At 43.9% G+C, this 15,549-nt stretch overlaps 1 protein-coding gene across 3 annotated transcripts in view; it reads left to right on the top strand.

The window, feature by feature from the left end:
* Positions 1-15,549, top strand: part of ECM2 (extracellular matrix protein 2) — a 187,479-nt gene that overhangs the window by 17,839 nt on the left and 154,091 nt on the right. For all 3 annotated transcript variants that reach the window (XM_086938934.1, XM_086938933.1, XM_086938935.1), the window contains exon 2: positions 4,050-4,364. In XM_086938934.1, coding sequence (XP_086795060.1) covers positions 4,073-4,364 — 292 coding nt within the window. In that variant the 5' untranslated portion in view covers positions 4,050-4,072. The remainder of the gene's footprint in view (positions 1-4,049; positions 4,365-15,549) is intronic.

The raw sequence follows: 15,549 nt of genomic DNA on the forward strand, positions 1-15,549 counted from the left end.
CCCGTCATTTACCATTTCCACCTTTGAAAACATTCTGTGGGCTTTGTTAAAAGATTTGGTTAAAACGGAAGGCCAGACCAGCTCCGTTTTGTACTCACGACATGACTGCCAATACAGACCATGCCACGTGACAACAATATGTTAGAGTGCTTCATAAGGATTGATTCCTACAAATATGTAAATGTAAATGTTTTTGTACTTGTATAGCGCACAGCTACCCAACAAGGGTCTCCCGGCACTTGTACTCATACCGCTGAGGAACCCATCCTGGCTTTCCTTGTGAATTGTCCACTCCTGGACACCCCCATAGTGAAACCAAGCATCCCCAGCGCTGTTGTGGGCCGTTGTGGAGATTAAGCAAGCTATTGCCCAGAGTTGCAGCATGGGGCCCATGATTAGAATAGGGACTGAGGCGAGAATATCAGGTCAGAGGAATTTATGAGCCCGAGACCCGCCGAGGCAGGAATCAAACCCTGGTCCCCGGCCTGAGCTCTGCATCAAGGTCTGCCGCTCTAACCATTTGAGCCACACTTCTCCACGACTGTGTGCACAACTCTTACATGAGCACTAGTTGCATTACGGATGGACACATTAATTTTCAACCGTAGAGAGATTAAGTGATTTGCCCAGAATCACAGGATATTAAGCTTCCCTCTTACTTGAAGCCGGTTCACCAGCTTCAAATTCGACCGCTCTGGCCACTGCGCCACATCACCTCAGCATTTGGTTGTTTACATGCATCTCCACATCAGGAGCACACAATGCAAAAAAATCCCTTTTACGGACAGTTCTTTGACTCCAATGCCAATGACTCCAATGACATCATCAAAACACCATGGCCTGCTTCGAGCGCGTAACCTGCTCTCACTGTGCTCACTTGCTCACAGTAAAGCAGGCCCCTGGAGCAGCACCGTGCATCGGTGGATGATCGCACCTTTCACTGCTTTTAACCCCACTCCCTTGCTCACATTAAATAGCTGGTGGTTGCTCTAGTGAATGACAGGGACCCTGACCTCATGCTGCTGCTCAATGATTCATAAACTGGTGGCACCATGGTACATGGGTGGACGATACGCTGTGCAGTGATAAGCACAAAATACATCGAGTGATACATATTACTATCTATTGCTTGCCCACTCATGTTGTCCTGGTTTTCAAAGGAGGCAAGAGAACATGTGAAGCACAGTTAAATGTATATTCTTCCATCGGCCTCTTCCCTTTCGTTGGTTTGTAGGTGAGAAATAAGTAGTTTCTTATCAACTCAGCTGCTGTGAATGTGTCATCACTGCTATATGTGACTTGTTGAAACTTGGAGGCAGACCAGGGGCTCCTTTTGAAATGCTTGTGGCTGAGACCACTTCTCTTTCTACATTTTAATAATCTGGTTAAATAGCAGCATGGACTGGAATAAAAAAATAACAAAGCTAAAAGATGTAACATTGGCAAAACCTATTGGGTTTGCCAATGCTTGTTGTATTTCCAATAAATCTGTGATTTCTGTTTTCATTTTGGAAAGTTCTGCATTGTAGTCAATTTCTCTCTGAAAAGATATGTGAGAAAATATAGGATTATTATTGTATCTAACCCTAATTGCAGACGTTGTTAACAAGCCTCTAAATTACGAAATTTGATTTCGCAATAAATCCCTAGGAATCTCTTTTTTTTCACTTTTTGTTTACCTTGATATCTCCTGAATACATTGTTGCAAAAGTGCAAGTAGGTGAAAATTGGTAAGCGGAGGTTCTCTATCTACGCTCACCGTCACAGTCTCTATTCTCTTTAAGTTCTTCTGTACCAAGGTTTCTTTTAGAACATGACAAATTGCAACACAACTTAAAAAAGAATTATTAAGCACTATTATATTTTGCAGCCAAAGCATTGGGGTGCTTTTTGATGTCATTATAAAGTAGGAGCGATCTTATTACAATACTAACCCTGCCTTGGATAGCAACCTGGCTTCATTATTGGTGTAACATTGAATTCTCCCCATGTTGCTGTTCCCTACTGCTCCAGCACTGCATTGATTTCGACCAATAGTTAAGGGACAGAAAAGTAGCAAAGTGTTATAAAGATATGCAAAAAGCCCATTGGTGCTCCCATCTTGCCATTTTCAATTTGTCACATACTCTCCTGCCTGCTTTAATGTGATATAATCTTCCACCAGAACAATGTTGTCTTTCTTCCTTTCATTTGTTTAATTTCAAGGTTTTTCTTATTTTGCCTAATTCTTTAACTATCACGCAGCATCATGATTTCAGCCGACGCCCGCAGCAAATTGTCACTACATGTGTCCTTATGGGACATTTCAATTAATGATGTCCATTGTACATATCAAATCTTAAATAATGTATTTTTTTTTTAATCAAAAATGACACTCAACCATAATTAATTTTCAAAAGGTTAAATTAGCTGTATAAATTTAAAAATTAGGTCAAGTCAAGTCAAGTCAAAGAATTTATATAGCGCACTACATACCCAGAGGGTCTCAAGGCGCTTAGGAAGGGGAGGAGGATTATTTGTCAAATATCCACGTTTTAAGTTGCTTTCTGAATGCTAGGTGGTTCTGGGTAAGGCGAAGGTAAGTAGGGAGTGAGTTCCATGTTTTAGCAGCCAGGTATGAGAAGGATCTGCCTCCCATGGTGGTCTTGTTGATGCGAGGTACGGTGGCGAGGGCTTGGCTGGAAGAACGTAGTTGGCGGGAGGGGGTGTAGAAGGACAGTCGTGAGTTTAGGCATTCTGGTCCGATGTCGTAGAGTGATTTGTGTGCGTGGGTTAGCAGTCGGAAAGTGATTCTCTTATTGACGGGTAGCCAGTGGAGGTCTTTCAGGTGACCAGAGATGTGACTCCGACAGGATCTACTGATCCCGCAGGACGGCGGTTGGAATCGTGATCCTAAATGGAGGCGGTGCCTGCCCAGGCACTGTCTTCAGGATAACAATGTCCATTTCCACAGTGTTTTCATAGCGGTCTTACTGTCATGAAAAGCGTGTAGGAAAGGGACTTTGGGGGCCCCAAACATCCATCGACTTGCAGCTTCGTGCTTGGATGGTTGAACAATTCCTTTTTCTACTGTGGCTTGTGCTGCGGCCCTTTTCCAAGCCACAGAACATTAGAAAAATACACTTTCCGACCACCTCATGGCGGTATTATCAAAATATGGCAGGAGGGACCGCTGAGTACGTCTACTAAGTGTCAAACAAGTTCCAATCCTTCACTCAAAGACTACTGCAAGGGTCGATGAAATTCATTGTCACATGCTGATGACACTCTCACAGTCTGAATCCTACAGAGTTGCAAATGATGATGTAGAGGCACGCTAATGGCTGAAGAAGCTAAGAATCAATGATGTTGTTTAGTTTTTTTTCTTTCCAATCATTCATAGCAGAAAATACGGACAACATTTCCTTTGACTGCATGAAGACTAAGTAGCAAAGTTAACAAAGATTCCAAGAGTTACAGGCTGTTTAGCTGATAGACAATAAACACCCAGCTCTTATGAAGAGTACCGACTGAAAATTAAATCAAATTAAAAATGTAATTAAGTTAAACATATTGATGGTTTGCACCTTTGTGGAATAGTACCTTAGGAATGTCTTGCAAAAATTTAACACAGATTCAAATCAACACCCTTTTGTATTTAGGTACATTTGAACAGCTAAAGGACTGTAATATAGCTTTCAAAGGGGGAGTGGCTCATAATCCAATGCACAGATTAAATATGAATAAGAATAACTTTAACCAAATCCAGAATATGGAGCATTCTTGTTCTTAAGAGGGTGCTCATGCAGCCCAAAGTAGTTATTTTTTGAGTTTGTTACGGGAGCCGGGATTCTGATGTTCTGAGAATCTCTGCTGAAGGTGAGGATCTATGGAGAGGAGCTATAGAGAGGAAAGTGAATAATGGTGAAAGCACTTCTACGTTCTTATATTTAGTGATTAACACCAACTCTACGTATGCTCTCTTGACACAGTATGACCAGTCCTCCAAAAAATAACATGTGGCAGTTTATGGTCCTATATAACTCTCGTGCATTTTCCAACCCTTACAGTGTTCTTGTTGTCAGAAGAAGACATGAAGACTTCATATCTAATTTGCTTTGTTTTGCTCATCATCCTGCACATTGGTTTTGGTGAAAATGGCAGCTCTTCTCCTCCAACGACTCCAAAAAAAAGGATGAGGAATAAAGGGGCTAGAAAGAACTCAGCCAACCGTAAAACACGAAGACAGCCTACTGACCAGGCACCACCGCTTGCAGCTCCTGCAACACAAATGCCCCTGGTCATCGCGGATGACCAGTTTATCAATGTTTTTGACTCTGCCATAGGCCTTGGTGAACAGGAGTTGAGCTACAATGTTCTACCAGGTAAGCGACAAGCTGGGCTTGTTTTGCCAATGCTGTTGTATATCACTCTTATCTTCATCTAATGTTCTCCCAAAAGCTAGTTCCTTTTAATATATATTCACATTATTACTTTAAAATATGTACCCATCTGCCTCAATAGTACGAATTTTCTACTCAAATTGCACAGTTAAAAAGTGATAACCTCTTTTATGTACAGTTTTATTGTGTTTGGATGACTGATTTGTTACTTTTTGAATGCAGTCCTTGCTGGTATATGCTTATTAATTGAAAGATGTGTGTTATAGTTTTGAATTTTAAACAGAGAATATAGATCTAAGAAGCAAAACAGACAGAGATAATGAAAGGGCCACTCATTTGATGAATATTAACAAAAATTAGAATTATAAAATAGCATGAACATAAACAGGCATTGGCAAAGCCAATTGGTCTGGCCTTTTGTAAGGGGAGGTGTTTAGAAAAATCCATAAATAAAAGAAATCTTGGACTACAGCCATATGGAAGCTGTGTTGAACAGACTTCATTAGCAGTGCTAAACTGTACCCTCACTGTAGTGTTATGACAAGGAGTCAGAAGATGAAGATTGTTTTGTAATCATGAACTTAAAAAGCATATTAAGCAACATATAGCATTGAAGGATCATTTTAATGCAGCTGCCATCCAATGCAATCTCCACCGGAGATAATATGTTTCAGCAATGGAAGAAATGTTGTAATGTTGATTAAAGTAACTGAATGTTACAGATTGTACCAGGGGTCGGTCCCAACTATATTTCTGCATGTAGGGTTACTTCTAGTGCAGGTATGATGAATTTATATTCAACATTGTTTTCCCCAGTTGTTTTTGTATTTCGAAATGTCTGAATAGACTGTGAACTTGCACACAGCACAGTGGTTAGACAGCCAAATGGTTCTGCTGGTTAAAGGTGACAAATTGGAAACACTATGCAGAAAAATCTAAGTGTATGCAGAAGCAAGCACAATAGGCGTAGGTGAGCAAGCAGCTCTCCACTCATGTTCTTCTAAAGGAAAATGACGAAAGGAAATTTGTTTAGATTAAAGACTTGCTATAAAATGTTGGTGTGGTAGAGTGCTTCATTAACAGATTATTTATGAGAACATTCTTCATGATTGCAAACATGTGCTAAGCGATACTGTGAATCACACGTGGATGAACAGAGGTGCTGTTATTTTGTGGACAACTACATTGGCATGGGGAGGAAAGTAGTATCTGATGTTTCGAGAAAATAAAAAAGGCAATAGATTTGGCTTGTAATTTATTTTATTTTTTCAATTATTAAGATGATATAGGAAAAATGTTTAAAAAACATGCTTATTTTATTTATTTGGTATTTGTTCATAAAGGAAAGAGGAAGTATCTGAAGGTTAATGGACAAATATTATGAAAGAAAGGGAAATTAGTTATAGTAGAATATCTCATTGCCAAATACATATGCATGCATATACATTAGTAAAAGAGAGACATGCAAAACTTACCTGACACACGCCGCAGCTTGCCAGACGGCCACGGTCCACGCCGCCACCGCCGCCACCGCCAAGAGTCACTCTTCCAGCAGTTTGGTCACGCCGCCGCTCCGGGACTTCGAATCCCGGCAGCCTACGCGGCGGCGCGCGTTTGTGACAACGCGAGGGAGCCAGGGAGGCGCAATAAAGCGCTGCAGGACCGGCGGAGCAGGGGGAGACACGCAAAACTTACCTGACACACGCCGCAGCTTGCCAGACGGCCACGGTCCACGCCGCCACCGCCAAGAGTCACTCTTCCAGCAGTTTGGTCGCGCCGCCGCTCCGGGACTACGAATCCCGGCAGCCTACGCGGCGGCGCGCGTTTGTGACAACGCGAGGGCGCCCGGGAGGCGCAATAAAGCACTGCAGGACCGGCGGAGCAGGGGGAGACACGCAAAACTTACCTGACACACGCCGCAGCTTGCCAGACGGCCACGGTCCACGCCGCCACCGCCAAGAGTCACTCTTCCAGCAGTTTGGTCGCGCCGCCACTCCGGGACTACGAATCCCGGCAGCCTACGCGGCGGCGCGCGTTTGTGACAACGCGAGGGCGCCAGGGAGGCACAATAAAGCGCTGCAGGACCAGCTTCGCGGGACGCGAGCGGGATGCCCGGGGCTAAGCCCGGGCAAAGGGCGGGCCCTCTACGGCCCTCATCGGCAGGAATAGGCAGGAGCAGGGCCAAGACCGCTGCCCAAATTCTCCCAAGTAAGTGCTGTTACCCCTTCATTCCTGTAATCGTCTGGATCATCATATTGACTTTCATCCCAAGGACTAGCATCGTTGATATTAACATGTCTAAAGCTAAAGCATCTTCTGCTCCACTTAACACAATAGACAATTACACGGTACAGAAAGTTGCCAAAATTAATCAGAATAGGAGATCATCTTTGGGCCTTAGCTATTCGCCGGACTTGCTCATCGATAATACGCCTCTACCACTCTCAGTTCTTGACATTAGTAATGAGGTTTTCCAAACCCCAGATAATAACCCACTGACCCAATTATTAGTTGTAATTAACGAACCAGCTCCTGAATGTACAACTGATGTTGAAAGTAATACCTTAGAAGAGGAAATCCCTACACCGGTTCCAGCCCCTAGAGTAATAAAGGGTAGGGGGAAAAACATACCAAAAAGGGGTGGACTTCGATCAGGTAAAAAATGCCTTGAGGCCTCGTCTGAGGAGAAAAATGGTGACGATATTGGGAACAATGGGGGAGGTGGAATTCATCTAGACGAAGATCAATTCAAAAAGCTACTGAATGCCATAGATAATAAAATTAAAACTATTACTAAACCACTCCTAAGTAAAATTGACCTGCTTACAGCAGAGGTCACCAGATTGGGATCACTTTTGCAAAAAGCTATAGAAGAAACACCAAAGTCTGCCCCAATAAACTTGGCTATGGCAGATCCGGAAAATACCAAAGTTGTAGTTTGCCCAGATATTGCCGCAAACACTTCCCAAAACACCACGTCCAGGCCTGGACAAGGGGGAGAGGGGATGGGAATTCTAAACCCAGCTTCCATGGTTGAGGATTCTGCAAGGCCCGCCTCTAGAAGTACAAATGAGATAGAGAATACAGATAAAGGGCCTGTAGAACTAATAGTGGAAGCTTCCCCACTAATATTGGTTTTAGCAAATGTTCCTCAATTAGAACCAGGACAAGAGGAGAATATCCCTTCTTTGATAAACAAATCACTTCATTGGTTATCAAAGAATATGGCTTTCAAACCAGGAGGCAGGGACCAGCTGGCACAGGAAGTAGTAAAAGCTAGAAGGGTTGAATGGATCGGGGGTGGCATTAAAAAGTTTAGAGGGGATTGCGTGGTGTTGCACCTCTCAGATCCCGAAGTCCTACCAAACATACTAGCTAATATATACCCCCCCCAGCGTAGATCTACTGAAATAGTGCCATTAACGTTGGATTTCTTTTATACAAAAAAGGGAAATAACATAAATCCAACACTGTTAAAAACTAAATGGAACCCTGTAATAAGAAAAGCCAAATACCCTGCAAATAAAAATAATTGGGGAATTGCGATAGAAAATAGGTTTTCTGCCATATCAGGATTAAGCCAATGTGACTGACTGGAAAATCCGATGAACTTAGGGCAACCAAAGATTACAGAGGTCAAACACGGGAATCCTAGTATTCCCATGACAAAAGAAACAGAACGTGGTGAGACTAGGATACCTGAACTTAGAGACTACACTTTTAAACCAGTAGAGAGCCGCTCATTAGCTGCTCACTCTGGTATTAAACTAGTCGAAGCAAGGTCTCCACCTGGTGCGCCTTCCCCTAACCTGACTATTCCCTTAAATAAGAGGAATATGGAAAGGGAAAGTCCCATCAAGATCATCTCTTGGAATATCGCGGGTATCCAACACAAAATAGAGACCCCGGAATGGTGTGACTTTATAGATTCTTATGACATTGTGCTGCTACAAGAGACATGGTCAGTGTCACCAGTTTTTCGCTTGGGCTTTTTAAACTTTTATGTGCCCGCGAAGAAGAATACAAAGGGACGCCCTTCAGGGGGTCTAACTATTTGGATACGGCAAGCTCTGCAATGCACCATCAAGCAGAACCATATCTCTAATAGCGACCTACTTTCTATACTGCTCACTTGTAACGATGGTTGCAAGCTGGCAATATATAACATCTACGCAAGGGGAACCCAAGGGGGCATATCCTCAGACATAGTAGGAGTTTTTGATGTTGATCTAGAGATGATATCTACCCAGTACATTATCTTGGTGGGTGGAGACCTAAACACAACATTTGAACCCTTAGGTTGTGAGGATAATGATCTGACATATGAAGAAGACACCAAATGGGGAATTCCTCAGTTAGACATTCTGGTGGTTAAAAAATGGACAGAAGTAGCTATTCAGGTTAAAAGCTTATGCCTATCCATAGGATTGAGGGCAGCCAACGGCCGCACTCCTTCTGATATACAGGGTAGGCATACCTTTGATAACCTAAGATCAAGTAGTAGGATTGATTATATTCTGATAGATGTTAGAGGCTGGAGTAAAGTGATCGACATGCAGGTCATATCTAGGTTGGAGAGCGATCACAACCCTTTGTCTTTACTATTCAACCTGGAACAAAAAATAATGACAGAAAATCCAGCTAGGAACTTTATGACTTCAGATGTTGTTCCATCAAATAATCTTCGTCATGTTAGATGGGCAACTTTAGTAGCCAACGCAGAGGATAGGCAGGTCCTTGAGGGGCTAGTTATTGATGAAGTTGCCAGACTACAGGTTTTAATGAATGATGAACATTTTAAAGAGATGATTGAAGAGTCACAGCCAAAGTTCTTTGCCAGTATTCAGAAGCTATTCTTGAAAACAAGCAAGAAGAGGAAGGGTAATGGACCACCCATAAAGAAGGGTTGGTACGATCAATCATGTAGAATAGCAAGACATAATCTTAGTATCGCTTTAAGATCTAAAACGGGAGTTTTAAAAGCCAGGGATGAATATAGAAAAACCCAGATTAAGGCAAAAAAGCAATGGGATGAGAATCTTTGGCTAGATTTGAAGAAGGCATGTGTTGATAAACACCAGAAAGAGTTTTGGGCCATATTAAAGTGGGGCTCAGGGGGTGTAGTTGAATGCCCCAAAAATCATGTTCCTAAGGAGTCCTGGGTCGACTTTTTCAAACCCCAATATGCTGACAACTCAGGCCTTCAGGCAGTTCCCCTTCTAGAAAGGGTATTTTTTGCTAATGAATTATTTACATTAAAAGATGTACACGAGGCAATGGATGGAGTGACCAGAGGCAGGGCACCAGGAATTGATGGCATACCGGCAGATGTTTTTCTACTAGACAGAGATAGCTGGTGTAAATACTTTGTATGGCTTGGAAATGCTATCGCTCAGGGGGCAAAGATACCAGCAACATGGAAAGGAGCAGAAATAATCCCAGTTTACAAAAAAGGGGATAAGGCTCTAGCAAGCAACTACAGGCCAATCAGCCTTATTGATTGCGCCCAAAAACTGATGGGCAGGCTGGTTCAAAACAAGTTACAAGCCTGGATAGTCGACAAGGACATTCTTTCGCCTTATCAAGCGGGATTTCGCCCTTTAACCAGCTCTGTTGACCAGGTGTTCCATTTTCTAACTATATACTGGAAAAATGTTACCCTGCTAAATGGTCCCCTGTTCGCTGTCTTCGTTGACCTAAAGTCCGCGTTTGATTTAGTTCCCCGACAAAAACTTTGGGATGTTTTAAGGGATTTAGGAATAAGTCCAGAATTATTAACTTTGCTTGTAAGACTCCACGAGAACAATTACGCCTGGATTAGGTGGGGAGCCCAGGGTGAGGTCACGGAAACCTTCCCTGTTGAGAGAGGCGTAAGACAGGGTTGTGTCTTGGCCCCCACGTTATTCTCCCTCTACATAAATGGCATTGTGGATTTTCTGAAGCAAGTTCCGACGGATGCTCCATTACTAGACGGGAAGCGAGTTCCAGTACTAATGTTCGCAGATGATACCTTGCTGGTCTCGCGGACCCCTAGTGGTCTACAAAAGACAATAAACGCTTTTGGCGATTTCTGCCGGATCCGGGGCTTAGAAATAAACACATCAAAGACAAAATTCATGAATCTGAATCCCTCTAAGAAATTCAAGGGGAAAATGGTTTTCAATGGGGCTTTCTTGGAAGAAGTGAATGCCTTCACCTATCTAGGCATCTCCCTGAATGCTAGTATGAATTGGAGATCCCACATGGACTTTGTACTGTTAAAATTTAATCAGTTGGCAGGGGCAATAGCCAAAAAGTATAAATCTTCATTTACAAAACCAATACAGCCAACAATGGAGATCTATGGCATGAAAGTGCTGGGTGCATGCCTTTATGGATCAGAACTTTGGGGTTTCACCAATCTGAATGCTTTAACAGTGGCAGAAAATAAATTCCTGTGGGGCCTAATCGGTGTTCCACAGAGCACCCCCTCAACTCCTCTCCTTTACGACCTGGGGAGGAAAAGGATTGAGGACACGATCAGGCTGCGTCCCCTCCTATATTGGAGGCGTATAAAATCCACTCCGGAGTTGAGACATTACGCTGCTGCCTTACTGGACGTTGATAACTCTGATATCTTCCATAAAGTAGTTTGGCTAAAAGAAGTGAGGAAATTACTTCAAAAGTTGCACCTTGAACACTTGTGGTCCGTAACAGACCCAGATGACTTTCCTTCAAAGACTACATTAAAAAAGTTATACTGGGACATGATAAACAATGCTGCACTGACCTCTAGCCAATCTCCTGCCTTGACATCCCAGTTCCTAGAGATAAAAACCTCCCCAATGTTTGAACAGTATTGGGATTTGATCTCCAAGCCTCTAGATAGGAAATTGTTTTTCCAGTTCAGAGTTGGCACCTTGCCCCTAAATGCTTTTACTGTTAAATGGTCCCCAGATAATGTAAACAGATGCTTCCATTGTAAATCCCATGTAGAAGATATTTTGCATTTCTTATTTGTATGTCCACTATACGTTGCCCCAAGGAATAGATGGTTGAAACCGGCATGCAGAAACTTGGGCACAAGGAGATGTATTGAGGCTTTTAGGGTCCTGAAATCAAGCTGTGCCCCTCAACTTGCAATTGCTGTGGCTAAATTCCTGGGATGGGCCTGGATAATACGCACGCGCACTTTAAAACTCCTATGAACTACTTGAGCTTCCTTTGGGCTGTGATGATATTCTTTTTTAAAAAAACGTGTAAATTTTAAAAATTCTTATTCGCCAACAAAGTACAAATGTATGGTATTTAATACGTTTTTATTACTAGATTAGTATTTATTCTGTTTAGTCTTAGGGATGCAAGCTTTTATGACAATGTTGTCGAATAAAGTATTTAAACTTGATTAGTAAAAGAGAAGTCTGTTACAGTTTGGGAGTGGTATGCAGTATGTAGTAATGCAAGGGGGCTAGTCCAATAAGATGGTAATACTTCGTTGTAACATTGTTTTTCCAAAAGACTTGTGATACACAATGCTTGTTTAAGTATGTTTTAAAAAAGGTTGATGTTTGTGTAAAATGGATATAGTGTTTGCTAGGAATTTAGGGCTCGAATTAGAGTTTGGTGAATGGTTTGAAGCCAGACGGAGTCGAAGAGGACATAATGCCTGTCATCCCCCCTTTGCTCTGCCTAGCAAATTAAGGGTTCCATTAGGATGTAGGGCAGATCCCCACCGCCCGCATGGCGGTGACGATCTGCCCTACATCCTTCTCCGCTCGCCACCCATTTCCCCCCACCATATTAGTATGGCGGGGGTACCCCGGCGGACGGGAATACCGTCCACCGCTTTTCCGCCAGGTCAACAGGTCAACCGGGCGGAAAAGGGTTTAATATGGTGGCGTTGTCTGCTAGACACCGCCATCCATATTAGCATGTGTGCAGAGACATGCCCTTCTGTGGCGAGGCATGCAAAATTTATTTACGGGAGGCCTGTTGCGGGCCCCCAGGGTATTGGGGGTTGGTGGGTGCACATGGGTGGTACCTCTGGTACCCCCTGCATTGTCATGGACATGGTGGCAGGCACCGTGTGCATGACAATGCACACAGTGCATTCCCAGCATTGTGGCGGGCAGTGCTGTGACCAACTGAGTACATTTTCCTAAGTTGGCTTAAACCTGGTGGTCCAAAATGAATCAAAATTGGGCAGGTAGACCAAGAGTTTGTCGCCTTTGCAATGGAGTACACTGTCCACCAAACTCTAAATTGTGCTGTCAGTTAACTCTGTGCGATTGTTAATAATCGGTGCAACATAAACAAAAAGTGAAATATTTTTGGTGCATTTTTAAGAAAACACATGTGTACACATATGTTTATTTTGTCATAGGGCTATTACAGTGAATCTTCTACAAATGGCCAGTATTTTGTTCCTTTTTTAAGAAAACCAATATGCTTGCAAATATTTACTTTTAGAAATTAAAAACATAACATCAACATGTCAACATGACTGCAAAGTAAAAAAAAATATATTAAGGGACATTTGGTGATTATTAATGTGACTGTATGACAGGTTAAGATATCCAAACAGCATCCATTTCCTAAATAAAAATGCAATAAAGCAGCAATTAAAATGTTGGTGTGCCAGAAAAACGAACCCATCATAGTCCACACTCTGTCTGTCAATTACAAGCTTCTCATAAAGATCCTTTGCCTCCAAGACCGTATTCTGAGTGCATGGCAATGTCTCGAGCAGCACCATAAATCGTTTGTTTCATCAGCAAACTTATGGACGATTGTATATGTCACAACCTTCACCATAGAACAGAAACCTTGGTAATGCTCAGGTGAACAAAGAAAAAGAAGTACTTAGGGTGTACCTCTCTGGAACGATTTATGAATGGATTCTGCTGGGTTCATTTGCAAGTGATGGTATTTTGAGCAATACATACTTAATGCTCCCTACTAAGCGCAGCGGGATCGCGCAGCCTGCGCGCCTTCGCTGCACCTGAGTCGTGCCAGAGTCCTGCCAGTCTGCGCTCGTCTGCGCTCGTCTGCGCAAAGGACAGAGCAGGACCTCTATTTTTTGGCACAGTGGTGGATGCAATGATCAGCTACTCGAGAGACGATCTTTTGTCCATCAGACAGTAAGTCCTCAGGTGTGATGTGGCTCCGGTGAGTCCTTTGTGTGGCCCCTACCAGTGTGTTTGCGGTAGGTGGTCGCTTTGTACCCCTGCTCTTTCCCGCTCTACGGGTAAGGCATCAGTACTTAGAAGTAAATGCCCCTTGCGTGAGCTCAGTATTTGGAACCTGAATGTTAGGTCGCTGGTGAAACACTACCAAGCTATCCATGACCTTATTAAGGATGAGTCACCCGATATTTTCTGTATCACTGAGACCTGGTTGCAGGAGGCGGACACGGCTATTCTCAACTTGGCTTTCCCCCCTGAGTACTCGGTATACACGCTTAATCGCTCTACTAGAGGTGGGGGAATAGCGATTGCCGTTAGGTCCTGCTACCCCTGCGCCTGGAGAGGTCTAAAAATTTCTGTCTGTGAAAGTGCTTTTTTTAAGATTTCAATTAACCCCCACTTTTCTTTCTCTGGCATGCTGATCTATCGCCCTCCGGGTAGTGACGTAGCGTTTAGGGAGGCCCTTCCAGACGCCATTAGTACACTGGCTGTAGGATGCGCTAACTTCTCCATCCTCAGGGATTTGAATCTCCACTTTGATAACTTGACTGCCCCTGCTGTCAGTAGCACTCTGGCTGACTTGGAGGCCTTTCCACTGTCTCAATTGGTCACTCTTCCCACCCACGTGGGAAGACATATCCTGGACCCTTTCTTTACGAATCTTGCTGAGGCCAAGGTTACAACTTCTACCCCCCTGGCCTGGACGGATCAGTTTTTAGTGACGATTCAGTGCCCATTGTATGAGCACTTACCTAAACCTATGGCCAGAGTCGTCCCTAGACGACACTGGAATAAACTCAAGTTAGAGGATTTTTTCGGCATTCTATCTGAGGACCCGTTGGGCCCATTAGACAATGTGGAAACGGGCTATCACCTCTTCTGTGAGTGGATCACTCGGGCTCTTGATTCTCTTATTCCGGTGACTCTTAGTAAATGTGGCTCTAGGGACTCCAGCCCTTGGTATGATGGATCCCTACGCGCACTAAAAAGTACGTGCAGACGCGCAGAAAGAGAATGGCGGAAAACATACGATTCCAGTAAAAAAGTCGTGTATCTCGCCACCATCAAATCTTATCACCGCGCTGTCTGTAGAGCTCGTGCGGCGTTCTACTCTCTTGAATTTCGCAATAGCCCGAATCCCTCTAAATCCATTTTTAAGGCTCTTAAAGACCTGATGGCAAAAAAGACCTCTATTAATGAAACTAGTTCCACTGCACATTGTGAGGCCTTGGCGACCTTCTTTCTTGAGAAGGTCCAAGCCATCTATCGAGCCTTCCCTACTACCATGCCGTATGCTGGAGTTTCTCTTAGTCCCCAAGAGCACGATGTTTTGCACACTTTTCCCTGCCTGTTGCCTGAGAGCTTTAATAAACTGGCTCTGCAAATTAAGTCTGGTTCTCCGGCTGATCCGCTAAGACCAGCTGTGTTTATGGACCCGTCATCCTTCGGTCTTCTACCGGTGTGTTCTCTGATCAATCTTTCGCTTGCTTCAGGTATGGTCCCCGCCAAGTGGAAACAGGCGGTGGTCACGCCCATCCTGAAGAAGCCTTCTTTAGATCCTCTCAAACCTGAGAACTACCGCCCGATATCGCTTCTTCCGTTGCCTGCGAAAGTAGCAGAGGCCCATGTGAATATGGCCCTATCAGACCATCTCTCGCGGGCTAATATTTTGGATCCTACGCAGAACGGCTTCCGGGCTGGCCACAGCACGGAGACAGCCCTACTCTCCATGGTGGAACACCTGCGCACTGTGCTAGATTCGGGTCAAACGGCAGTGCTTGTTTTATTAGATCTTAGTGCCGCCCTTGACACCGTTTCGCACAGGATTCTTCTTCAGCGCTTGGAGGAAGCTGGCATTGTAGGGCCGGCCCTTCAGTGGTTCCGCTCGTTTCTTGCCGATCGATCTTTCTGCATGGCTATTCCGCCCCATCAGTCCAAATTCCACCCTCTGGGCCTTGGGGTCCCCCAGGGATCCTCGCTGAGCCCCACGTTGTTCAACCTCT

The sequence above is a fragment of the Lissotriton vulgaris genome, chromosome 9, assembly GCF_964263255.1.
Source record: "Lissotriton vulgaris chromosome 9, aLisVul1.2, whole genome shotgun sequence".
Taxonomy (NCBI): Eukaryota; Metazoa; Chordata; class Amphibia; order Caudata; family Salamandridae; genus Lissotriton; species Lissotriton vulgaris.